Below are 27,232 nucleotides of genomic sequence, written 5' to 3' on the forward strand. Positions count from 1 at the left end.
GTAGCCTCACCCCTATGTTGCAATTATTCCACTCTGCCATTGTAGCACAGTAACAGTTCTAGATATACGTAAATGACTAAGAGTGACTATATGCCAATAAACTTTATGAATACACACGGGGCAGTGGGAGGGGGGGAGAATTAGCCCCAAGGCTATAGTCTGCCCACTGCTTGCTGAATCATATTCGAGACAGCTGTTAGAGGGGTAACAGGTTGCCTAAGATAACAGGTTATCCAACCTCTGTTTGAATAATCCAGTAATGAGCAAGTTACTCCATCACAAGTCAATCCATTCCACAGTTTAACAGCACCAACTGTTAAAAAAAAACTTATTTTAAACCCAAATCTGCTTTCTGGAGAAAGATGCTTACCTCTTTCATGACAGACCTTCAAATACATCTGAAGAGTGGTGTTTTCATCCACTCACCTCCCTTATTCTTTTCCTTGGCCTAAATAACATTTTTCTACTGTTTACTGATGGGTAGTCCATATGTTAAAATATGATTTCTAATGTTTCATCCTAGTGAAAACCAGAATTCTTTATAAATACTTTAAATGTCATCTGATAGAGAAGTTGTCTATCACTTAATTTGAACTTTATACTCTCTCTATATAAGGACTATACTTGTCAGAATACTGTGTGCTCCCACCAAAATAACTGAAAAAGTCAGGTCAATTCCAATTAAGAATATCCCACAGACAAGACTCCATGGGAGGGTGAATAGACAACCTCTAAATCCTTTGAAATCTAAACTTCTATGTAGGCATCTTCCTTATAAGAGAGGGTAAGAGATATTATTCAAAAGACAGTTTTGAGGAACTTAAAATAGAGTTCTAAGTCAAGCCATCAGTTAGGTACTATCTTGTTGTTCCCTACCTGAGAACTCCAGTCTTTAAAAAAGATGAGCGGAATCTCTAATGAGAATCTCTAATTCTCTAAAAACTGCTAAAAATTTAGACTCCTAACTTGTTCTAAGAACTGGGCACCAAAGCTATAACTTCTCCAAGAAGTATTATGATAGGGAAAGGAGTAGTTGCGAAAGATCAGTTCCACTTCTCTGCCCCTGCTGCTTGGAGGATACCTGATTTACTTGGACTCTCTGGAAATCTAACCTGCTTTCATATGTGTGGATTCACAGCACTATGAAACTGCTATCAGTATCATCTATCAAAAATATTACTTTCAGGGCCTCCCCGGTGGTGCAGCAGTTGAGCGCTGGGTTGCGAAGCTGCCCGCAGTCTCTGCAGTGCCGGTTCAATCCCCGGCTGTCAGGTGAGGGTCCCACATGCGCACAGACCTCTCCTGCCACCCGCTGCTCCCCTCAGCAGTGCATTTCGTCAGTCTGCCTGTTCTGTTCCCCGCTCTGGCTCTGGTGAATTCTCTCACCCTCCTGCACTTCTGACTGTACCCAGTGCTTGCATAAATAAATAAATAAATAAATAAATATTTAAAAAACAAAAAATTACTTTCAGAATTAAAATTTAGCTTGCCTTTATATTCACTTAGCTATGGTAATTGGACCGTTTGCTTACTCCCTATTAATCTCTTATGATAAACTGGAGAAATTATCTCATTTTCTTATTGTAAACGAGAGAAAACACCTCTTTCTCATCTTGTTTTTAATAATGATTGGAAGTCGGGGGAGGGGGAAGCTATCAGATTACTGAGAATATAGCAGGTATTTGAAAACAATAGTAAAAACATCTCAGAGCTCAATAAACCTTAGAAAATATTAATGGTCCTAGCTTCCTCTTGCAGAGGTGGATCCAAATGTCAGAAGCGGAATGATATGACTTACTAGTTATTCTTTCCTCGATGAAAGTCTATGCCTCAGATCTTTTACCTTATTCCTGGATTAAACTCTTTCTGGTCCACAGAGAGTCTCTTCCCAAATCTTTGGTATTTCTTCTAGCTATTTTTTTTATTCCTTTAAAGAGTATAACTTATGTTAGGTTTTTAAGTTCTCTACTGTGCAAATGATAAATGTTTTACAAATATTTTACAATAGAATGAATATTGTTACTCCCTGCAAAAAAAAAAAAAACAAAAAAAAACTTTAATGTCCTAGGCAACTCTTCCTCTTGAACTATATTCTATGGATGCCCACATCCTATGATAGTGAGATAATTTTTTTTCTATAATCTTGATATTTTTTTTTTTTAAAGATTTATTTATTTATGCATACAAGAGCTAGGGTACAAGCCAGAGATGAGGGGGGTGAGAGGATTCACCAGAGACAGAGTGGGGAACAGAACAGACAGAATGACCGAAGTATACTGCTGAGGGGAGCAGCGGGTGAGTCAGGAGAGGTCTGCTGCGCCATGTGGGTTGCTCCCTGGCTGGCGGGGATCGAACTTGTGCTGCAGAGGCTGTGAATTGCTTCACAGTGTGGTGCTTAATCCCTTGCACCAAAAGGGAGGCCCTATAATCTTGATATTCTGATAAAAGGTTTTTTTCCCCTTTATAAGTCATACAAGGCAACCAATTAATTAAGAACACTTACATTAAAATATTCTTAATTTTTGATACCACTTCTTTGGAGAAACTTAGTAAATCCTAAAGGGGATGAGGGAAGGAAGCCCGAGCAGGGTTATATAACTGCTTAGCTTGAAATAACTCACCTGTCGATCCACCTCTGGAAGCAGCAAAAGCAGTCGCTGTTGGCAATCTCCAGGAAGGACTGAAAAGGTATGTTTGTTGATCAGGGCTCGTAGATTTGTATTAACCAGAATGGAGTCCGGTGTCTCGACATCAATTTCAGCACACTTAGTCCTTTTCATTTGCCCTACAAAAACATGGAAATGAATCACTTGGGCCTCATTCACATGCCTGTTTTTACATAAACTAGTTTGCTCTCCAATGCAAAAACCACAGTTGAAGTACTTTAAGTATTACACTCTGAAGAAGGTAACAAGGTCCTTAGAAATTTCTTCTAAGACTAACTAACAAAGCAAGTTTTGCTCATTCATAAAGAATAAAAGAACATAATTTATCTTCTCTACAAAAAAAGGAACAAGGCCTGTGAAAGTAAACCTTTTGCCATAGGAAAAGTACATTTTATACTTGAGATTTATTTCCCAAATGGAAATGAGGACGTTTACAATAAAGGACACATATACATCAGAATGACTAAAATCTACAAATCATTCCTGTGCCCCTTTTTTCCTTCTCATGAGAATTTTTTTAATCAATTTTAATTTGCATTACCCTAAAATGTTACGATTGAACAGCACTGCCAATTCAGGAAATCTGTTCACAATCAAAAGGTTAGAGTGTTTCAAAAGACTGACAGATTTACATAAAGAAAGATTTAAAGTAAGTGTCAAAAAAATACTTTTGTTCATAAGACTAATTTGCAAGCCATGAGAAAAGGTTATTGCTCTTCATATTAAAAGTGCATTAATTTATAAATCAGTAAGAAAAAGACAAATATCACCAAGAGAAAAATGAGCAAAGGAAATTAACAACAGTTACACTAACCATAAACACATACCATGGTATTAACATTTAAAGAAGTACCAGCTAAACCAATAACATTTTGTCTATCAAAATAATAATGCAGTACTGCATGTGTAGTGAAACAGCAAAAAGTATTTTCAAATCCTGCTCATGAGGCAGAATACCAGATAAATCTTGCTAGAAGAAAACATACAACAAATTTTTTTTAAAGATTTATTGTTATTTATGCATACAAGAACTCTGGTATAGGCCAGAGGTGCGAGGGGTGAGAGGATTCACCAGAGACAGAGTAGGGAGCAGAGCAGGCGGATCTATTGAAATACACTGCTGAGGAAAGCAGTGGGCAAAACAAAAGTCTGCTGCAACATGTGGGTTAGCTTCTTGGTCAGGGATCCAACTTATGCCATAGTAGCTGGTGACAGCTTGATAGCACTGGGAGTTTAACCCCTGCACCACCAGTGAGGCGAGAGCCCCATACAACAAAATATTAATATACATAGAAATCTAGAAACCCAGAAATTCTATATTTGGACATGCCCACACAAAGCTAGATGTCAGAACTCTGCTCCTGGCCAAAGCACAAGCAGGAGTAATCTCTTTTATAAGAAATAGACTTCCCAGAGTTATGGTCACAGGATTCCTGCCAATTAAAATCTAGTACTATCTTATAATGATTATCCTAACAAATCAGAAGGTATAGCACTATGACAGAGTTAGCGGAAATCACAAATAAAAAGATTTAGATCTACAAGTACTATTACTGAAAACGTCACATACATAGAATACAAAATAGGTGTATATAAAATCATTAGAGGGGGAAAAAAGTTAGAAAAGATGAGGATCAAATAATCAGAAATTAACATAAAGATTTGAAAAACATAAATGGAACTGCCACAAATATATAATAAAAAGTGCAGAAATCAGTTACCATAGATGAATACCCAGAATACAGACTTTCAATTCTATGGAATTTTCTTAAATTACTTCTCCTATCATTTACTTCCCTTTATAATTTTTTTAAAGATTTATTTATTTATGCATACAAGAAGGGGGGTGAGGGAGGGATGAGAGGATTCACCAGAGACAGAGTGGGGAGCAGAGCAGGCAGATCTACTGAAATACACTGCTGAGGGGAGCAGTGGGCAAGGCAGGAGAGCTCTGCTGCACCATGTGGGTAAGCTCCCTGGCCAGGGATGGAAGCTGCTGACAGCTTCATGTTGCTGCAACGTAATCCCTTGAGCCACCAGGGAGGCCCTCTTCTGATAATCCAATTATTTAAGACACTGGACAGCCTAGATGTCCATTGCAATTTTCTTACCTTTTCTCTCCTTTTGAATGTCTCCTCTGTTTTCTGGGAAATATCTTCTTATTTCTACCATTATATTTTATTTCTGCTATCATTTAATTTAATATTCGGAAACTCTGTTTTCTGGTTTTGAAAGCTGTATTCTGTTTGTTTGTTTTTTCATGGATATAATACCAGCTTTGTATTTCTTTCTGTGGGTACTTTACTTCTAAAAGTTGTGTTAAAGTTTCTCCTTCCTGAATTGTCTGTTTCTTCCGAGTCTTTATTTCAGATTCTCTCTCCTGATAGAAGTTTCTTCAAAGGTAGTCCCTAGTAATAAGTAAAAGAGAGGCACTAAAAAATTCTGGGTGTGTGGGTGGGTCTGGGAGATTGGTGAGCTCTACAAAAGTATGATCAATATGACCTCTGTTTAGTTGAGTATCTGTAAATGTGCAGGATTTTTTTTGAGGCTATTCAATTTCTGGAGGTACAAGTCCACCAACATCCTGCTAGAACATGGCAGGGGGAGAGGAAGGAAGTAGTGATAGCAGAAATACACTCACCAATAGTATTCTGGAAGCCAAGGAGGAGGATCCATAATTAAGTATTTGTACTTTACTTCCCTAATTTCAGAACACTGTGCCTTATTATCTGCCCTCAGTTATCTGTTATATCACTGAATTTGGAATCTCTATGTATTATAATTTAACCATAGAATAATATTCCTGACTTCCTATTAAGGTGAGCCTTCAAACTGTTTATTAGTTTTCAAAGGTTCTTCTTTTCAACCTCATACTTCATCCTTCTATGCTATGCTGCAGGATATCTCCAATTCGTGAGGCTTTCTATGTCTGCTCCTCGGTTCCATGAAAAACTATCAAAAATATGTTGACACTGTCTGCCCATCTGTTCTTGTTTCTTCACTCATTTGGATTTAATTGTTTATATTTTCATATTCTCATTTTAGTGGAATTTCAGAGAGAGCACGAAGAAAGTTTTTAGTTTGCCAAGTTTAATTACAAGCCAAGCCCTTCTAATTTTCTGTACACAGAAATAAAAGGAAATGCTGGACAAAGCAAATTATTGTTAGAAAGAGAAATCACAAAATGGCTGATAACAAAACTTACTCTGATACAAAGTTTGATAAGGGCAGGATAGGAAGAACAAGAAGATTGTCAAGAACTCATAGGTGAACGGAAGGTAGTAAATGAGGGGGGACAGACATGTCATTTCTGTCTCTTATTTCTTACATATAATTCTCTCTCTTAGACACACACACACATACACATACCACACGAAATTACATATAATCGTTGCTATGTAACTCAAGCAATGCTCTAAACCTAAGCTAAGCAGTTGATAAATTTCAAACATAAAGTTGACAAATTAATGTTAAGAACTGAAATCTTTGTAAATTAACTCACGTGTATGGAGTCTGTCAGACCTCTGGAACGACTTCTTTCCCAAGCCTAGCAAAGGACTTTCCACTTTAACTGAAGAAGAAAAGCTAGAGTTTGAATTATGAGGGCTGCTGGACTGTCCATCGGATTGCTTTCCTTCCCATACCACTAGGGGGAAGAACACATAAAGCGTGACACTGAGGTTATGGATGGAAATCAATCAAATCATCCAATGCTAATTAAAAGGAGTTACGTATGAGGCAATACCCTGAACATGTTGTTTTGAGTCTGAGAATTAAGAGTCAACAAGTAAAGTGAAGTCCCTTCCATTTTCCCAGCACATTATTTGCTACTGGTGGTAAATTTTCTCGCTTCCTAACAAAAATGCAAAGTTGGAAAAAATGGAAAACTACAGTTTAAATCTGCAGGCCCATCTAATTAGTCACCATCGAACTGAATTCTGAAGTAAAATATATAAAGTCTATATCTAAACCAGTTTAGATTTAAAACAAAACAAGCAACAACAAATAAATCCAAAGACCTGTGGATATGGCCAATGTAAACTCAAAGGTAGCATGTATTCTTAGGGATAACTTATTTTCATAAAGGAAAGAAATGGTGAAGAGTTCTGTTAAAGTGCCTTAGAAATCTCAGCTTTGTAAGTTACCAATTAGCAGCTTACAAATATTATTGGCTAAGCAGTTGATCTCATTCTAACATGCAGATTTGGCTGATATTTTTTAATAAAGACATGATTACTTAGTGTAAGATTTCCCACTTATCCTGGAAATATTTACATTGATGGTTTGGTGGGAGAGAAATTACGTTAATATAGTAATATAAAAATTAATGGTATAGTATACAAATTTGGAAAGGCAACACAAAAACACCAGGAAAAAGAAACTTCCACTGATAAGACACCAATCTACCTACCAGGTTTGGCAGATACAGAGTCACTGGCTGCTTTGACATTCTTGAGCGAGAGATGTTGGTTAGAGGAAATGGACATGCTTGGCCTACACTGCTGCTGCTGCTGTTGCTGCTTCTTCTGCTGTTGCTGCTTTAGAGCCTGTAAAGTGAAAACTGACTATAAGAAACAATCAGTTTTCAGAAATAACAAAAAGTAAAAACAACTTCTTTTTAAATGGTTAAAAAAAATCACAAATTTCTTGAAATCTATCAAAGTAAACAAAAATCTAATTTATTTTAAATACAAGGTCTAAGTGATCCTTAAGAGTGGTAGGTTTTGCCAGTATTACTCCTTTAGACAAATAAGAAATAGTTATTAGTATTTCCTTAAACTTCAAAATTGCCAGAAAGCCAAGAACTTCTCATTTTTGTTGTAGCAAAGAATTAGATGTTTTCAGTCATTTCTGAAAACAGAATCCTAAGTCCTTCAACAAGAATAGTTCCATTTGCTTCAACTTTATCTAGAAGTGAAACTAGCTTATGTATGGAATTTAGTGGTGCTAGATTTGAACAAAAATTTCGAAGTAACTACTTGAGTCTGATCTTGTATAAGAGCAGTAAAATTTGGTCTAACGACCAACTCTCAGGAATTTACAGCAAAGTAGCAATCAAAAGGAAGGCAGATTAGAAAATACAAGTTCTAATAATAGTGTGGTTCCTTCTAGTTACTTCAGAATATTTTTACATCTATTAAATTTATAGAATACACTACCCAATACTATTTAGAATGAACAGAAAGACCAATAAATTTCCGGATGTTTAGCACGAAGCCATATAAAAGAAACGTTTTCACTCAATGTTAAAAAATTAACCTAAAAGGGACCTCCCCTGGTGGTGCAGCGGTTGAGTGCTGGGTTACAAGGCTGCCTGCAGCCTCTGCAGCGCCAGTTCGATTCCCTGCCACCGGCGAGGGTCCCACCAAAAAAAAAAAAAAAAAAAAATTAACCTAAGGAAGTAAAGCTACATTTAGGGAAAATATTGAAAATCTATAATCTTGGCAAATTGTCAGTTCTGTGTTTTAACCTTCAAAACCATCATACAGAAAGTATGGAGTAACTAATTATTTCCCATTCCCTCTTCACAATATAGTTTCCCTGTGTTTAACATTCCCACATGTCTCTGGCTATACTTTTTTTTTTTTTTTTTAAGATTTATTTATTTATTTATTTATATAAGCACTGGGTACAGTCAGAAGCGTGGGATGGTGAGAGATTCACCAGAGCTAGAGCGGGAAGCAGAGCAGGCAGAGTGATGAAGTTCACAGCCAAGAGGAGCAGCGGGCGGCAGGAGAGGTCTGCGCTCCATGTGGGACCCTCCTCCGGTGGCCGGGGATCGAACCGGTGCTGCAGAGGCTGCGGGCAGCTACGAAACCCAGCACTCAACCGCTGCGCCACCAGGGAAGCCCTGGCTATACAATTATATATGCACAGAGGCAACAACTGTGCCTTAATCTAAGCTATTAATGGCGAGTAATAACAGAGTCAGTTATCTGGCTTACACTTGCCTACATTTATGGTAACTGAAGGAGAAACACAATGTGTATGAAAAAAAAAAATGTTGTTTCATCATTGCTTATATCTTATCTCTCATTCTTCAAAATCAGTCCAGAAAATATTCACAGACTTCCTGAATAGCAGTCACTAGTATTCATTCCTTGCTACTAACAGTATCCAGGTAATTCTAGGTTAATGTAAAATTTAATAAACATTTAATCCCATTTGCTTCAACTGTTACATAAATTAAGGCATGTCAGGAACAGAATAATTTATAACTTCTTTATTCAAGAACAGTACTCAGTTTTTTCCTTCCTCAGTATCTTACAAACTGCTCCTACTTCCATTTTAAAATTAAAAATCAAAGTGAAAAATCTTATTTGTGGTAAAAAACAAATTACACTAAAAAAAAAAAAAACAAAAAACAAATTACACTAAAGCAATTTTTCTCACCTAATGTTATGAAAAGCATACACTGCAGGCAAGGCCTTACTTTACATACCAACAATACAAATTATAAAATTTCCCATACTTATATCCCAAAAGAAAGTACATTTTATTCCTGGGATTATACAGGAGCATAAAGTTTATGAATTAGCTAAGTAGGTTTACGAAATGCTTTCTTTTTTCCCCTCTGTAGAAAACAGTATCTTGTACTTCTTAAAATTTTCTAACAGCAACATGGATGGAACTGGAAGGGATCATGCTCAGCAAAATAAGCCAGAAAGAAAAAGAAAAATACCGGATGGTCTCACTCATAGCAGGAATTTAGAAAACCTAAATAAGGTACCAGGAAAAAAACTAATTACAATAAAGTAAAACTCAAAATCAACAAGCAACTAACTATAAACCAGAGACATAATACAGGGCCGGGGGGAAGGAGCAGGATGAAAACAAGGGGGGTGGGAATTGTATGGGGACTATAACCATGACAAAAATGCATACATTGTGCAAATATGAAAAATGATGTAAAAAATATATAAAATAAAAATAAATAAATCCAAATGTTAAAAAAAAAAATTTCTAACAAACATCAATACAGATGCCAAAGCATATCCAGGCAGGCAGGTAGTTATTACGCTTACTAAATTACTGGGCACCTTTAAATAAAAGCACTTTTGATTTAAATACTTTAAAAACAACATGACTATTAAAAAATTTAATTATACAGGTAATATATGAATACATTTTTAACATTTAATTAAAACATAAAGTTAAACATCTCTTTCTGACCACCAGTTTTGATCACCAATTCTTATTTTTTGATTACAAAATCTCTCTAAACTAACCATAATAATTTATATTCCACCAGTAAACTTTTGTTATTTTCTACACTTGCCAAAGCTTGATAGTATAATTAAGCTCTTTAATTTTTACTAATATGAGAATAAAAGCAGCCTGTTAATGTTTCCATAAATACTAATGAGCTTACATTTATTAATCACTTGCATATCAAGCTATCGCCAGGGACCATGACATGAATTAGATCCCTGGCCAGGGAGCTGGCTCACATGGTCCTGTCTCGCCTGCTGCTCCCCTCAGCAGTGTATATCAGTAGATCTGCCTGTTCTACTCCCCACTCTCTCTGGTGAATCCTTTCACCCACCCACCCTGCACCTCTGGCCTATACCCCAGTTCTTGTATGCATAAATGAATCAATCTTTAAAAAAAAAAAAAAGCCCAACAAAATAGATAAAACTACCACAAAGTATTGTTGGGAGAAAAAGATACTATAAGTTAACAACACTGAGGAACAAAAGAGATACAAAAAAATACTCTGTACATCTTTATACCAATATTTGAAAAAATTAGGTGAAATAGGCCATTTTATAAGAAAGATGAATTTCCAAAATTGACTCAAAAAAACCCAGGGAGGGCCTCCCCAATGACACAGCGGTTGAGCGCTGGGTTGCGAAGCTGTCCGCAGCCTCTGCAGCGCCGGTTGGATCCAGGGCTGCATCCTGGCCACCGGAGGAGGGTCCCGCATGGCGCGCAGACCTCTCCTGCCGCCCGCTACTCCCCTCAGCAGTGTACTTCGGTCCTTCTGCCTGCTCTGCTCCCCACTCTGGTTCTGGTGAATTCTCTCACCCTCCCGCGCTTCTGAATGTACCCAGTGCTTGTATAAATAAATGAATAAATCTTTAAAAAAAAAAAAACAGGAAATCCAATACTAATAATAGCAGACATAAGATGCTTCTAAAGCAATTTTTTTTAAAAGATTTATTTATTTATGCATACTAGAGCTGAAGTACAGGCCAGAGTGTGGGGGGGGTGAGAGAATTCACCAGAGACAGAGTGGGGAACAGAACACGCAGAATGACGGAAGTACACTGCTGAGGGGAGCAGTGGGCGAGTCAGGAGAGGTCTGTTGAACCATGTGGGTTGCTCCCTGGCCAGCCAGGGATCGAACTAGCGCTGCAGAGGCTGCGAATTGCTTCATAGTGTGGTGCTTAATCCCTTGAGCCACCAGGAAGGCCCCTAAAGCAATTTTAAAAGTTGAAATTTACAGAACTTTCAAGGAAAGAATAATTTCCTAATTCTTTTCCAAAATCCAGAAAAATACAAAAAGCTATACGACTTATTTTATGCTAGAAATTATAAATTCTCAAATTGTACAAACAGTACAATAAATAGTGAAATCCAGGCCTCCCCTGGTGGCGCAGGCAATTGAGTGCAGCACTGTGAAGCTGTCTGCAGCCTCTGCAGCACCAGTTCAATCTCGGCCCGCTGGCAAGGGTCCCACATGGCGCGGCAGACCTCTCCTCTCTCACCCGCTGCTCCCCTCAGCAGTGTATCTCCTCAGTCTGCCTGTTCTGTTTCCCGCTCTGCCTCTGGTGAATCCTCTCACCCTCCCGTGCATCTGGCCTTACCCCGATTCTTGTATAAATAAATAAATAAATCTTTTTTTTTTTTAAAAAAAAAAGTCAAATCCAAGCTAAAATCTTAGAAAATTAAACATACTTTATACATATATATGAGCTACTGTAGAATTTATTTTAGAGAGCTAAGTATAAATCAGCATTAGAAAAATCTAGCTATGAATTCAGTATACCAGTAAATTTAAAGAGAAAAGTTACCTTATATCTGAATCTATGCTGAAGAAAACAAAACTGAAAAATTCAACACCTATTTATGATTAAAACACATAGAAAAATCTCCTAGCAAATCAGGAACAAATTGAGGAGCTTCTAAAAGAGTGTTACCAATGGTGTATGCATTATTAAAGCCAAACTGGGACAATGTATGAAATTTCTCCTTAAAGGGATCTCATAATGTCCTTTTCAAGAAAGAGTCAATGACTGCCAGAGTCATACATTTTTAATTTAAGAGATTATACTTCTGGATAAACACAGACTAGCATGATTACCTGCTTTAGTGCCTTCTTGCTGTGCTTCTGTGATGGAGAAATGACTTTACCTGCTGGAATGGTGGGTGATGGGCAGCCTGACTGAGGAGAGGATGGCTGAGACAATCTAGACGATACTAAAGGGGGAAAAGTAACAATAAAAAAATTTGTTATCAGAGTTGACATCAAACACCATTCCTTCCCCAATCATATGCTGCTACCTGTATTAAGAACTGTGACCAAACACTTTTGGGAAGGATCTTCTTTTTTGGAGTTCTACTGCAAACAGCCTCCCTTTCCAGTTTATTTCCTCAGAAAGCTCTAGTGAAGGATGATAGGATGGGGAAGGGATGGTGTTAGTATTCATTCTTAAATTTTCCAATAGAATTGACTGAAGAAGCAGGAAGCAGAATATAAACCATGAGTCATTAAATTAGAAAAAACTTAGTAAAGATTCTAGAGCCCTCTGGATGGTGTACATGCTCTTAGGGTAATCTAATGACAATGTGGTAATGAGGAAGAGGTCCTGTTTAACAGAATAGGTCCCAGTTTCCCCATCTTGAAAATGAAGGGAATAGGCATTCTACCTCAAAAAACTCTACCAGAGCCTTCATCTCTTATATAGTTTTAGATTTACCAAAAGCTCCCCAAAAGTGAAGGGAAGTTTTAAAATTTCTAATGGAAGCAATGTAAGTTTGCACAGGAAGTAACCTCTCTACATCATCACTGACTGTTTTGGAGTCTGTTAGAGCTTAGCTGAACCTTAGTCTTATATAAATGAGGGCTTTTTCCTTCAAGAACCTACACTTCTTAGGGCCTCCCCTGGTGGCGCAGCGGTTGAGTGCTGGGCTGCGAAGCTGCCCGCAGCCTGTGCAGCGCCAGCCAGCCAGCGAGGGTCCCACATGGTGTGCAGACCTCTCCTGTTGAGCCCGCTGCTCCCCTCAGCAGTGTATTTCGTCGGTCTGCCTGTTCTGTTCCCCACTCTGGCTCTGGTGAATTCTCTCACCCTCCCACGCTTCTGACTGTACCCAGTGCTTGTATAAATAAATAAAAATAAATCTTAAAAAAAAAGCAAATATTGTACAAAAATGAACAATGATGTAAAATATATATATATATATAAAAAGAAGTGTAGGGTTTTTTTTTTTTTAAAGATTTATTTATTTATTTATACAAGCACTGGGTACAGTCAGAAGCACGGGAGGGTGAGAGAATTCACCAGAGCCAGAGCGGGGAGCAGAGCAGGCAGACTCAAGTACCCTGCCGAGGGGAGCAGCAGGCGGCAGAAGAGGTCTGTGCACCATGTGGGACCCTCCTCCAGTGGCCGGGGAGCAGCCGGGGATTGAACCGGCGCTGCAGAGGCTGCAGGCAGGTTCGCAACCCAGCACTCAACTGCTGCGCCACCGGGAGGCCCGAACCTACACTTCTTATAATAAATAGCAATTAGATCTTTTTTTTAAAGATTTATTAATTTATGCACACAAGAGCTGGGGTACAGGCCAGAGATGCAGGGTGGAAGGAGGGTGAGAGGATTCACCAGAGACAGAGTGGGGAACAGAACAGGCAGATTGACTGAAATACACTGCTGAGGGGAGCAGCAAGCGAGACCAGGAGAGGTCTGCTGCGCCATGTGAGTTGCTCCCTGACCTGCCAGGGATAGAACTCGTGCTGCAGAGGCTGCGGATTGCTTCATAGTGCGATGCTTAACCCCTTGCGCCACCAGGGAGGCCCCAGCAATTAGATCTTGATGTTTTAAAAAGTTCAACAATGTATTACTGATAAGAGATATAGAACTTAGTGAATTCTGGTGCTTTAATAGTAATTTTAAAAAATAGCAACCATAATAATTAGTGATAACTCTCAAAGAGTACATATTTACTAATGCCTTTTCCTTTTTTTTTAAAAAGATTTATTTATTTATGCATACAAGAGCTGGGGTACAGGCCACAGGTGCAGGGGATGAGACCATTTACCAGAGACATAGTGGGGAGTAGAACAGGTAGATGTACTGAAATACACTGCTGAGGGGAGCAATGGGCGAGACAGGAGAGGTCTGCTGCACCATGTGGGTTAGCTCTCTAGCTGGCTGGGGATTGAAATGCTGCAGAGGCTGGGGGTTATAATAGCTGAACTAAAAAGGCCTTGATAGCAAAATGCATCCTATGGTAAATCTACACATATTTTAAATATACACATTCATATGCCTATTATGATAGTATCTAAAATCTACATATCAGGAAATTCAATTAGCCAGCCAAAAGACATAGCCGGCCAGATTTTGACCTCAGTATATTTGAGATGGAAAGGCCATCCTGTATTAACCCCAGTTGGTCCTAAAGCCTATGACAAGAGTCCTTGGACACAATAAGATAACACATACAGGAGAAGGCAATATGGAGACAGAGACTGGAAAATGTGGCCACAACGCACCTAAGTCAGTAACCAACAGAAGCTAGAAAGAGCAAGGAACAGTCTTTTTAGGGAGTATGACCTTTGCTGACACCTTGATTTCAGACTTACGACCTCCAGAATGGTGAGAAATAGATGACTATTATTATTATTATTTTTTAGATGACTATTATTTTAAGGCACCCAGTTTATGGTAATTTGCTCAGCTTCAGAAATTAGTTGTTTTTTTTTCCAGAAATTAGTTTTTTAAGTATTATCATCAACTCACTGAAGTTTATATATTTGAAATATTTAAATGAAAAGCAATACTTAAAAATCTGGCATCTACACTATGGAATACTATTCAGCCACAAGAAAAGATGAAATGCAGCACTTTCAACAAAATAGGGAATTTGAGAGAATTATGTGCAGTAAGACAAGCTGGAATGATAAAAATACTGGATATTCACACAGCAGGTGACTCAGTAAGTATCATAAAATACTTTGAAAAGCCAGAGGACATCAATAACCACCGCAAGGGCTCTGAGGTTAAGAGGGAGGTGAGGAGGGAAAGAGACAAGGGGACCTAAGTTGTCAGAAGTCTTCTAAATGGCTCATTCTTTTTTTTAAATTATTTTATTTTATATAATTATTACATCATTTTTCTATTTTTTTCATTTTTCTTTTTTTTTTTAAATTTCAGGCTTAGGTATTAGCACAGGTTGATCTGTTTAAGGCACAAGTACCTGGTCTTTGGGACATAAACTAGCACTAAATTTAATAAAATAAAATAAAATAAAATAAAATAAAATAAAATAAAATAAAATAACTGAAAATGAAAAAAGAGATTTTACATTTCCTTAGTGTAAATTTAAAACACTATCCGAGATTTACATACAATTAGTTTCAATAAAAGAACAGAATGTCCATTACACTGTAACTTAATCAAGAAAGAGAGAGGGGAGGGGAGAAAGGAAAGGGAGGGGAGAGGAGGGGAGGGGAGGAGAGGGGAGAGGAGGGGAGGGAAGGGGGAGAAAGAGGGGGGAGGGAGGGGAGGGGGAGAAAGGGGGGGGAGGGAGGAGGCAGGCAAGAAAGCAAAGATAGAGTTAGCAGGCCTCCCTGCTCGCGCAAGGGGTTAAGCACCGCTCTATGAAGCTGTCCGCAGCCTCTGCAGCTCACGTTCAATCCCCGGCCGGCCAGGGAGCTACCCACATGGCGCAGCAGACCTCTCCTGCCTCACCTGCTGCTCCCCTCAGCAGCGTATTTCAGTCAAACTGTTGTAGAGCAACCCCGATACAAAACGGGGTGCGTGACTGTGGGTCATTAAAAGGACTTATCAATGCTCTATTGCAGGCACACGCAAAAGGTTAGTAAAGGTTTATTTACAAGGGAAGGGGAAATGAGGAAATGTACAGCTCAGGGAGAAAAGTGGGAGACAAAGTTTTCAATGAGTCCTACCCGATCCGCCAATCAGGAATTCCAAAATGGCGCTCTGAGAGCTGGCCGAGAGCCAGGAGCCGTGAAGCCAGGAGGTGAGCGAGAGAGCGAGCCCCCAAGGCCCACGTGTTTTTATATCCAACTTGGCTGCCCAACTCCACCCTCAGGTCCCAGCCACCCTCCCTTTGGTGGTGATGGGATTTGTCTTTCCCAATGTCCTGATGGCTTTAGTCTGGAGTGGGGGTGGAGTCCACAAAGCCTGTATGGGATTAGCTCAGGACATCCTTTCCCCCTAACAATTCTGCCTGTTCTGTTCCCCACTCTATCTCTGGTGAATCCTCTCAGCCCCCACACTTTTGGCCTGTGCCCCAGTTCCTATATGCATAAATAAATAACTCTTTGAAAAAAATCATTTTAACCATCAATCCTGTTTATAATCTTTCCTTACAATGTGGCACTTAGAGAAAAATAGTACCTCACAATTGTCTATCACCAGTTTTACTTCAAAAGAACTAACGCCACCAATTAATGTCAACGAGCATCAAGGAAACACACTATCCACAACAAATGATCTTCAAAAGTAGAATGGAAATGAATTCTACGTTAACAGTTAACCTACATAACAGTGCCAAGAAATAAAATGAACTAAAGCAAACACCAGAGAGTAGGAAAATAAATCAAAGAAACTAGCATATTAACTCAAGATACTAAATGAAAAAGAGGATAAAGCCAACAGAGAAAGATCTACAAATAAATCCTGTTCCTCTTGGTATGTGGCTCTGCACATTTGGGAGAGTAAGCAGCACTGCTATTATTTGATCCATACCATACACCTTAATTTTCCCAAGCAATTGATACTTCATGCACACTAATAACCTATAAATGATAGCAACCAGCACTAAAGATTAACATTCTGATCCCAGGTTCTTTCCATAAATACCCTTATCCAGCCAAACTTATTTTCCCAAGGCTTCCTGAAAACCCTCTACATATTTTCACCTTCACATCACTTTCTGCGATGTATCCTATCTTCAGGTGAAGTTAGCTACTGCCTTCTATAATGCTGCCACATGTTATTTACGGTCATTTGCTAATTAACTACTCATTTTTCAATGCCTACAAATATTCTGAGAGAACTGTAAGGGTGGGGTCCATACATTATTCAAATAGATGTCCCAGATACCTGACAAACAGAACATACTGGAAAAAGAATGAATGTAGCAATGTGGCTTTGTAAATAAATTAATGGCCTAAATAATACTTCTTAAGATTATAACCTGATCTACCAACCTGATCCTCCAATGTGGACTGCTCAATAGATTAAAATCACGCTTACTTAACATATTTTGTAGCAGATTAGAAACAAAAATGTTTCCTATAAACATACAGATATAACTAAAGATTAACAAGTTCTGATCGAAAGATCAGCAGTTATGCATCATTTGATTTAAAACAGAAAAAAACCCAGCCTAGTAGAACAATTACTTGTTTAAAACTAAGTACTTTCACAAAAATATTTAAAACCAGTTTTAGCACTTGCGGCCCATAAAATCAGTTTTACTTAGTTTCAGGCTGTTGGATATATATGTACCACCCACTGAGCATAAGGTTAGAAGGTACTACTTTACAGGTAATTTATACAATTGAGAATTTTCCATTTTAACAGATAAGTATTATATAATAAAAGGTCAAGGGATAAGGAATAGTATATTAGATGCATCTGAGCTCAAAGTTTCAGTAAATAATCAGACTTGATACTTTATTTTCTCTTCTGGGCCCCTCTCAAATATTAGAGACTATATATGGTTGAAAGATTAATAGTGGAAGGCCTGAGAACAAATGAGAACAAATGAAGTTTCCAAAGTACTTAATTTTTGGAGTATTTTATTCTCACAATAGTCTTTCTTCAGAGGAATTTCATTTCCAGAAGTAGCAGACATTGTTTCATTCTAGGTCCCTTCTTCCTACACCAAGTAATTATGGCTACTAATTATATTTAAGCAATTCCCTAACCAAAGATGAAGAGGCCATACCCCAACACCTTGCATTGTTTCATGGAACCCTAACTATCCAAGTCCTACTTTTGTATAGTTGTCTTTAATACATGACGTGACAACTCAGTCACCAACAAACCCAGAGAAGAAAACATCTCCCCAAAGACCTTGCTCTCACATTAAATTTACCCAAGGAGTTTTTCTCCCCAGAATACATTTTTAAGGAGACATTTATATATATAATCATCCCCATTCAGTAACTTAACATATGTATAAGAACTGCCAGAGGGCAGGCAAGTCTATGGTACTTTAAATAACTACAAGCACAGTATGTATCAAATTCCTGATTTAAACTAGTTCTGAAAAAGCATTAAAACTAACATTAGTTTATGCTCCTGGAAATAACTAGTACTTCCTTACTGGTGAGAAGGTTATTTCACATAATTAGTTTTAAGACACTTTAAAGGCAGACCAATATCTAGCATAACTTTTCTCTATCAGAAGATAAAAATAGTACTGCTACAGATGCTTCATGCTGCACTATTTATATTTTATTGGGGGCAGGGAGAATGGGTAAACAGAGATGCCACTGAACTATGATCCTACTAAAAACCAGCAAAACAAACAAAACACAATGAAATAGTAGACTTTATTACTCATTTTTCTGGAGTTATTCCACCTTACCTTGGCTTGGAATTCCATAAAGTTCTTCTCTGAACATTGTTTCCTGTCTTAAAATTAGGACTCAGACTATAAACTTCTAACTACTTCCACTTTACAGGGAAATCAATAAAATAGTTTTAATATTGGGCTTAATTTTACAGTTCTGTACTCTGTTCCTATTTGACCGAAAGGTATACCTATTTCAAGAGAGTTTCTATCGATTTTCAACTAGAAGTATCAGTTTTGCTGTCAGAGCTCTTTATTTTTGTACATAAAAGGAAGTGGGTTTTGATACTATCTCTTGTTCTTCCTGTCTTACAATGCATTTGAAATAAAGGGGTGTCAGATTGAGAATAAAAGCCCTAACAAAAAGGAACAGACACACTGCTTTACCTTTATTAATAACTGCAACTGATTTAAAGCTGCTTTGTTGTGTGCTACTGCTGTCACTGCTAACTACGAATTTTCCAACTTTATTTTGTACAAAACATTCATAAAGAATATACACCTAAAAATTTACATGATATCTGTACTACATAATATTTGTATGACCCATGAGTCAGAGAGGCACATTCTATGAAAAATTAGATTCTTCATTATTGGCAGGCCAGCATTTATCCACTTCTTGAAACTATCAGAGTTGCCAGAGTAAATGTGAATTGCATAGGCCATCACATCACATGCACCTCTCATCTCCACCTTCTAAACACCACATATAGCCCATTCTATTTTCAGTTTAATAAAATACCTACAATCAGAGATCTTAATAGGACAAGTTAATGTAAGTTGAGGAAAGTCTTTCAATATTGAGACAATTTCTAGCAGAAAAATAAATCAAAAGGCAGTTCAAAAACAATTTATCTGGATCACAATTTTGAATTTGCTATTATTTTGCTACTATTGTCTTAAATTATTGTAATGCATGTAGGGCAAGGTCATGGTATCTTAATCTAACTATTATGCTACAGACAACTGGCTCTCTTGTTATTTCTCAGATCCTCCTAAACCACAATACATTTACCTAAAATTCTTAGAGAGCACTTTTAGCCACCAGGCAAGAGCTGCTACTAAAAGAGCTACTGCAGCATGTGGCTAATAAAAAGTAAATATATCCAAGACCATGAACTTGTTCCCAGTTTACAAATCTGGCCTCCTTTAATACTGACCCCCTGTTTCCAGTCACCTCCAGAAAAATCTGCATCTGCTGTTTCCCTTGCCTAATGACTTGGCTTGGTTCCTAGATTCTTGGTTCTTAAAGCAACAATTTCCAAAGTTAAAAAGAAAAATTTAATCTGGAGAAACAGAAGAAAGATGGCACCTAACAATTTGGTTCCGTCCTTCCAAATACAGGTCCTTTGCAAATCTGAGGAACGCAAGGCCCTGGTCCCTATGTCCTTTCACTACTAATAGGATTACTCTATATATCATTACATAACAAGAACAGAGATCCCAGCTTTGTCCTGTCTTTATTACATTTGTCCCTAACAATTGAGGTTGCTCTGCAAGTGCATGTGCTCTTAAAGCTAAAACCCTCTGGTTACAAGATTTGCCCAAATTATACATGTAGTACCTATACCACAGAACACAGATGATGTCATCAATTATCTCAATTCTACCCAGGAACTGAACACATATTAACAACAGTGATGATAATGAAATAGACTATTTTTCTGACATAGTTCTATATTAATAATTCTGAAGCAATCAAAATTAATGAGTCCAACAAATAAAACCCTAGTCTCTAGATCAAAAGATAGCTCACCTATAACTCAAATCTAAGAGGCTATCCAAGCTAAGGAAACTCTTAGCTATTTTGTTCTGGTATATCATTGCATCAGACCTAAAAAAGGATCCAATATGAGTTGCCTTAAAATCGGTCACGTTATGGACAGATTAATTTATAAATATTAAGGTAACAAAGATTTGCTCTCTTCAAGAACACTCTGATAAGAAGCTACAGATAATTAGCTAAGAACAAGTAATAAAGTATATCCTTAAATGGAAAAATAAGTCCCAGGGAAGCTGTGGCAACAAGAACATAACACCAGGGCATGCAATCAAAGACCATGGACTAAAAAATTCAGTCCTTGCTAATAGAAATGAGAAGCATTCTTTCCCTAGTAAGGAGGGGTTTTTAGAGTACTAAGTACCCAAATTTTAGAAAAGAGTGTTAGAGAGACAAATGAAATAAGAACATTAAAAAGTAAAAGCTATAGGCAGCCAAAAGCTGAAAATAAATCCAGGTAAAACCTAGAGCTGTGTTCAATGTGGAGGTCACTAGTCACATGTGGCTATTTAAATTAATATTAAAATTCAGTTTCTCAGCCATACTTGCCATATTTTCAAGTGTTCAAAAGATACATGTTGCTAAGTGGCTATACTGCATTGGACTGGATGGCACAAATACAGAACACTCCCATCAATACAAGAAACTATTGGGCAGTACTGATTCGAAGAGTAAGGGAAAGAGACTAACTGACACTACAGAAAGAGGTAGTGCTAATGCAGGCATTTATCCTACAGCATCCAGCACTTTATTGAGGGATCGGGTATATTTACCTTTCCTCTTCCACCTGTTCTTTTTTCCTTCCTTGTTGCTGCCACCATCACTGCTGCTGCTGCTGTTCTCGGAACTCTGGGAATCTGACTGACCATCACTGCTTTCTTCTGAACCTTCTGATAGCTCTTTCACCCCATCTGGTACATCTTTCTGAAAATGTAGGCATCCAATTAGGATTAATCATTACCATTTCAGCAAGATAGGAAATAAACTTCTGATATACATTTTTGCAACGTAGTTATACTAATTTTCAGTATCAAAGGATTCAGCAGCAGAACAAGCATATTTTCTAAATTCCTGTCACGTCCCTCTTTTTCCAGCAAAATTAGCTAATAATTTTAGCTACATTAAAAGATAAAAATTATAAATGATAATCATGCAGGCACATATGGAGGCTTAAATTAGAAGAAAACTGGGTATATGTAAGTCCAGCTAAGTGATGGAATGTTCAGGATGAAAAACATTATATAATAACAACATTGTATAATGTATATACCTTTTTCATCCTGGTGTGTACCACTATGTATTGCAAATTTAATTTTTTTTAAATTAGATGCATCTCTTCGGCTTCTACACTATATTATGAAAATGCTGATCAGCAAGTACTGCCTATGTCGACAAGCATATGTAGGTAGTTGCAATATCAAGAGTGAGGAAATTAAGACTTTCTGGCTTCATCTTCTAACTGTGAAGTCTTGACTAATGCTTTAACCTCTCTTATCTCATTTTTCTGTCTATAAGATAGGTTCTATTGTCACAGTACCTACCTTAAAAGAGGACTCTGAAATTAAGTGAGTTAATAAATGTAAAGTGCTTTGAATAAAATACTAGCTACTATGCATTTACGTAATAAACAGAAACATATACATATAAACGTACATTTATAAAACTATGAGCAGTTCTTTTACATCATTTACTTTTCATTATGTTCATGAGAGATCATTTTTCTGAGCCATTTCTTATGTAACACACTTCCCTTTTTTTTAAAAAAAAAAAATTATTTATACATACAAGAACTAGGGTATAGGCCAGAGGTGGGAGGGGTGAGAGAATTCACCAGAGACAGAGTAGGGAGCCGAACAGGCAGACTGACTGAAATACACTGCTTAGGGGAGCAGTGGGCGAGACAGGAGAGGTCTGCTGCGCCTTGTGGGTCAGCTCCCTGGCCAGGGATCAAACTCGTGCTACAGTGGATGCAGATAGCTTCATAGTGCTGCGTCTTAACCTCTTGCACCACCAGGGAGGCTCTGTTATACAATTTCTTAAAACACATACCCCATATTTTTCTATTCTTCCCTTCACATGCCAGGCAAACTATATCCTTTATACAATTAGTTGCCAGTGAAATTCCTGATGCATAGTTTCAAGTATTTAAATACAACTATCTTTTTTTTTTAACTTGTAATCCCTTCAGGATCAACTGTTTATGTCCTAAATCTTTCTCTCCCTTCATTTACCTACACTAAATGATATATATTTTACTTCTTTAGTAATTCTTGTTCCCATCTCTTTTGCCACCCACCCTCTCAGTCAGGCCCTGATAATCTCTTCTAAACAATCAAAACCTTTTAATAAGCTTTCCTTCACTACCCTTGGAATCTATTCTACTTGAATTATGTTTCTAAACATAGATTTGATCTGGTGTGTGTACACACACACACTCTCTCTCTCTCTCTCTCTCTCTCTCTCTCTCTCTCTCTCTCTCTCTCTCTCTCTCTCTCTCGCTCTCTCTCTCTTTCCATCCCTGGTTGCTTACCACAGTAGTCCATACTGATTATGATCTAGTCACTCCAAATTTACTTCCAAATCTATTCTCAATCCTTCCAACTGTGTCTTGTCCTGGAAGGCCCTTCCTTCCTTAACTTATCCACCAAAGTTTAAATAAATCTTAAAAGTTTAAAACAAAAACATCCTAGATCACTCTATTCGAAATTAATCTTTATTTCTCTATATTACTACAATATTTTGTAAGACAATACTTAGAATGTGAACTGGGGGATTGTTACTTTCTTTATAGTCTCACAATATCTAGCACTGAGTTGGCATTTAATAAACGTTAAATCACAAAATGGAGGGGCCATGACAGCTAAAACATCATTAAAATCAGAACTAACTGAAGGGGTCCTGCTTTTAGTTCCTGACTAAACAGTTTCTATCCAGACTTAACAGTTCATGGAGTACAGTTATGTATAATGAGAAGAGAATCTGCCTGAGAATGAAGCCAAAGGAAAGCAGCAAGTCCAATTCCTAATGCTATCATTTGAACTCCTGGATCCACACCAAGTTGACCTAGAATTTTCAGATAGATGAACTAATAAATTCTTTGTTTTACTCAAGTTCATTCAAGTTGATTGTCCTGCTTCAAAATGAAAGGACATTAATAAGTTAAGATCCTTTCTCAGCTTAAGAATTAGAGATAAGCAAATTTGTTATTGATTTCAGTCAGATATATGTTTAAATTCTGGTTCTAATACTATCTGGCAGGAAAATCCTATTTTCTGAACTTTGGCTTTTCCATTATAAAAAAGAAATAACCATAGCCCTAAGTTGTAATGGAGAATTAAAAGTGAGAAAGTAATATAAAGCCTCAAGGCAGTGTGCTCCATGGTAACACAAAATATTCAAATGTTAGGAGGTCCTTTCAAAAGTCACAGGAAGTCATTTTCATTTCATCCTTTTTTTCAGATAGTATCATAAAGAATAATAAAGTTACTTCTCTCATCCACCTACACAATTAGTTTTTTGAAAATGTATTGTGTACAGGGTTGAAAATATTACCTTTTCCTGAAAATAAGCTCTTCAAAAACAGAATTTGATCTAAAATACTTTTTTTAAAAAAAGATTTATTTATACAAGCACTGGGTATAGTCAGAAGCGCGGGAGGATGAGAGAATTCACCAGAGCCAGAGCAGGGAGCAGAATAGGCAGAAGGACCAAAGTACACTGCTGAGGGGAGCAGTGGGCGGCAGGACAGTTCTGCGCGCCATGTGGGACCCTCGCCGGTGGCCAGGGGTCAAACCGGTGCTGCAGAGGCTGCGGGCAGCTTTGGAGGCCAGCGCTCAACTACTGCGCCACCGGGGAGGCCCCCTAAAATACTTTTTATACTGTTTCTACTTTTTAAATGACTTTTTAACAAAAATATTTACCTTTAAAGTATATACTCCCATTCTACCTGGAACCTTATAGAAGATGCCTTCTTCCCCTCTGGAATTTGTGTGCAGCATTGCGTTGAGGCATGCAAGAGGGGAAGTCCCACTGCAAATAAAAAACATACAATGATTACTTTCAGTCTGATTATTCTAAGCACTGACTTCGGGTAAAATAAGTGGTCAATACTCATTTTACATGAGCACATCTTACAGACTATAGAAATAAGAGGCATTTTTAAGCATCTTTAAGCCAGTCCCATATTTGGAATTTTGTTAAGTCAGAAGCAACTGAAAGAATCCTAAGTTTATTTAATAAGCAGTTCTGGCTTCATATGTTATAGGAAAAATAATTCTTATATTCTATATAAAAATCATATTCCAAATAGATTAAATGGCAAAATAAATAAAAAGGATTAAAGGAAAACAGTGTAACCTACAGGACAGAGAAAACTGTCTACATAAGAGAGAAAACCCAAAAACCACAAAAGAGGAACATTTGCTAAATAAAAATTAAAATTTCTATACAGGAAATAAATGAGCAGCAAAACTACAGAAACTATAGAAAGCTAGAAAAAGTAACTGCAAAACATACAATAAGTATAACATTAATAGTACTGAAAGCTTCTTTTAGGAAAACACTATTCATTAGAACAAATGAATGATATGAACAAATGATCATCAAACATGCAAAGAAAATGTCAGTAAAACACATGAAAAGAAGCTCACACTTAACAGTGTTCAAAAAAAGCAAACTGAGATACCATTGGTCAGATTGGGAGTAATCAAATAAATTCAATTCTTAGCAGAATTGTACTTATGTGAATTCTGTGATTTTGATCTTCTGCTACATTTATATAAGATGCCAGCACTGGGGCCTCCCCTGGTGGCGCAGCGGTAGAGCACTGGGTTGCGAGGCTGCCCGCAGCCTCTCCAGCACCAGTTCAATCCCCGGCCACCGATGAGGGTCCCACAAAAAAAAAAAAAAAAAAAAAAAAAGAAAGAAAAAAAAAAGATGCCAGCACTAGAGGAAGCTGGCTACGTACACATGGGGCCATTTCTCCAATGTCCTGTGAGTCTACACTTGTTTTCAAATTAAATAAAAAACAAATTGGTAAAATTCATTGCTGGTAAGGTTATGGGCAAATCAGCATAATTAGACTGCTGGCAGGACTGAAAACTACCACCTTTCCCTTCATTTCTCAATTCTGCTTTAGGAAGTACTGTGGAAGTATCTGTTAAATTTAAAATTTAAAAATATTAGCAACCACTCAACCATCAACAATCTATCCCACAAAAACAATACCATATAAGTGTAAGTACGATCACATTATTTAAAGCATCATAGCACTGAAATGACCTCAAAATCTAGTAACATGGGAACATTTGACCATATATTAGTAAAGTAACCAACAGGATATGAACAGCAACATTAACAGCTAAAGTAATGTTATGTTCCAGGAAACATTCTGTTTACCTCCCGTAACAATCCTTTCAGGACAGCAAAATTATGATGCCATCATATAGTAAGTGTTAAAGAAGTTGTTCAAGACCACATAGTAAGTAAATAGTAAGGCCGATATTCCAATAAGAAAATAGAACATAAGGAAAGAGATTGTTTTAAAAAGAACGTGTTAGAGGCCTCCCCGGTGGCGCAGCGGGTTGAGCGCAGTGCTGTGAAGGTGTCCGCAGCCTCTGCAGCGCAGGTTCGATTCCCATCGGCCAGGGAGATTCCCACATGGCATGGCAGACCTCTCCTGTCACGCCCGCTGTTCCCCTCAGCAGTGCTTTAGGTCCGTCTGCCTGTTCTGCTCCCCACTCAGTCTCTGGTGAATCCTCTCACCCTACCGCACTTCTGGCTCTATCCCAGCTATTGTATAAATAAAAAATAAATCTTTAAAAAAACACATTATAATCTATTAAAAGTCCATGTTAATCTATCATAGATAGGTGAATAATCTACAGTAAAAGTTTGGTATTCAACTGCAATAGTAAGCACTTGCTCTGGTTAGGCTAATAAACTAGTCCGTGGATCTAAAGAAAAAAAGCATCTTATAGGAATGATAGACAAGTGAACAGATGTCCACATTACCCTGTGCTCATGCTATTAATATAGACACACATTTACAATATCAGACCTAAAACATCTACTGTCAAATGTTTCAGGCAAAGGCGCTTTGATTTCAGAAAGGCAACATGCCCTGCCATTATCATGTTAACACTACAAGAGGGATTAGGAACAAGGTCCATAATCAAACAATGAAACAAGAACAGTCATGCTAAATTGGATAAAGAGCCTGCATATCATTTCATATCCATTCAAGAGAAGTGGTGTCTCTGATGTTGACTTTTGGTGCCAACTCTATGAAAGATTTTGGAGTTACAGAAGAAAAATGGTAGGCCTGTACACAGCGAGAGTTTTTTTTTTTTTTTTTAAATAGAGGCATGTTTTTATTTATTTATTTGTTTGTTTGTTTTGTTTATACAAGCACTGGGTACAGTCAGAAGCGCGGGAGGGTGAGAGAATTCACCAGAGCCAGAGCAGGGAGCAGAGCAGGCAGAAGGACCGAAGTACACTGCTGAGGGGAGCAGCGGGCGGCAGGAGAGGTCTGCGCGCCATGCGGGACCCTCCTCCGGTGGCCAGGGAGCAGCCAGGGATCGAACCGGCACCGCAGAGGCTGTGGGCAACTTCGCAACCCAGCGCTCAACCGCTGCGCCACCAGAGAGGCCCCCACAGCGAGTGTTTTAAGTCAGAGAAAAAGAAACATTTAATCTGGTCTAGGGTTTAGCATCAGAAACAAAAGACAAAACAAAATAAGCAAAAAGCCCTAGACAAAACAAAACCAAAAAACTCTATAAAATGAAACTCATAAAATGAAAGTAAATGGCACATCTGGGGAAAAAGATGTGGTAAGAGAGATGCAGACACAACCATATTTTCCTTGCTATTTTTTGTATGATTTTACTTTGAAGGAAATAAATCTTGAAAAACCCACAAGATATACTGAACACTGTTACTATTTAAAACAGAAATTTAGATTTCATTTCAGAAAAATACAAAAAGTCAGCATAGCCTGGAAGAATTTATTTTT

At 37.7% G+C, this 27,232-nt stretch overlaps 1 protein-coding gene across 3 annotated transcripts in view; it reads right to left on the reverse strand.

Moving 5' to 3' along the window:
• The window catches only part of ASXL2 (ASXL transcriptional regulator 2), a gene marked incomplete at both ends in the record, with an annotated part of 82,503 nt that overhangs the window by 13,853 nt on the left and 41,418 nt on the right, over positions 1 to 27,232 (reverse strand). Inside the window, 6 exons of one of the 3 annotated variants that reach the window (XM_084236047.1) lie at positions 2,622 to 2,785; positions 6,169 to 6,312; positions 7,078 to 7,213; positions 11,974 to 12,089; positions 20,994 to 21,144; positions 24,141 to 24,249. In XM_084236047.1, the coding sequence (XP_084092173.1) occupies positions 2,622 to 2,785; positions 6,169 to 6,312; positions 7,078 to 7,213; positions 11,974 to 12,089; positions 20,994 to 21,144; positions 24,141 to 24,249 (820 nt within the window). Of the gene's footprint in view, positions 1 to 2,621; positions 2,786 to 6,168; positions 6,313 to 7,077; positions 7,214 to 11,973; positions 12,090 to 20,993; positions 21,145 to 24,140; positions 24,250 to 27,232 lie in introns of those variants that run through there. The other 2 variants (XM_084236049.1, XM_084236048.1) reach the window with 2 other exon arrangements.

The sequence above is a fragment of the Talpa europaea genome (genome assembly GCF_964194135.1).
Source record: "Talpa europaea genome assembly, chromosome: 6".
NCBI classification, from domain to species: Eukaryota; Metazoa; Chordata; class Mammalia; order Eulipotyphla; family Talpidae; genus Talpa; species Talpa europaea.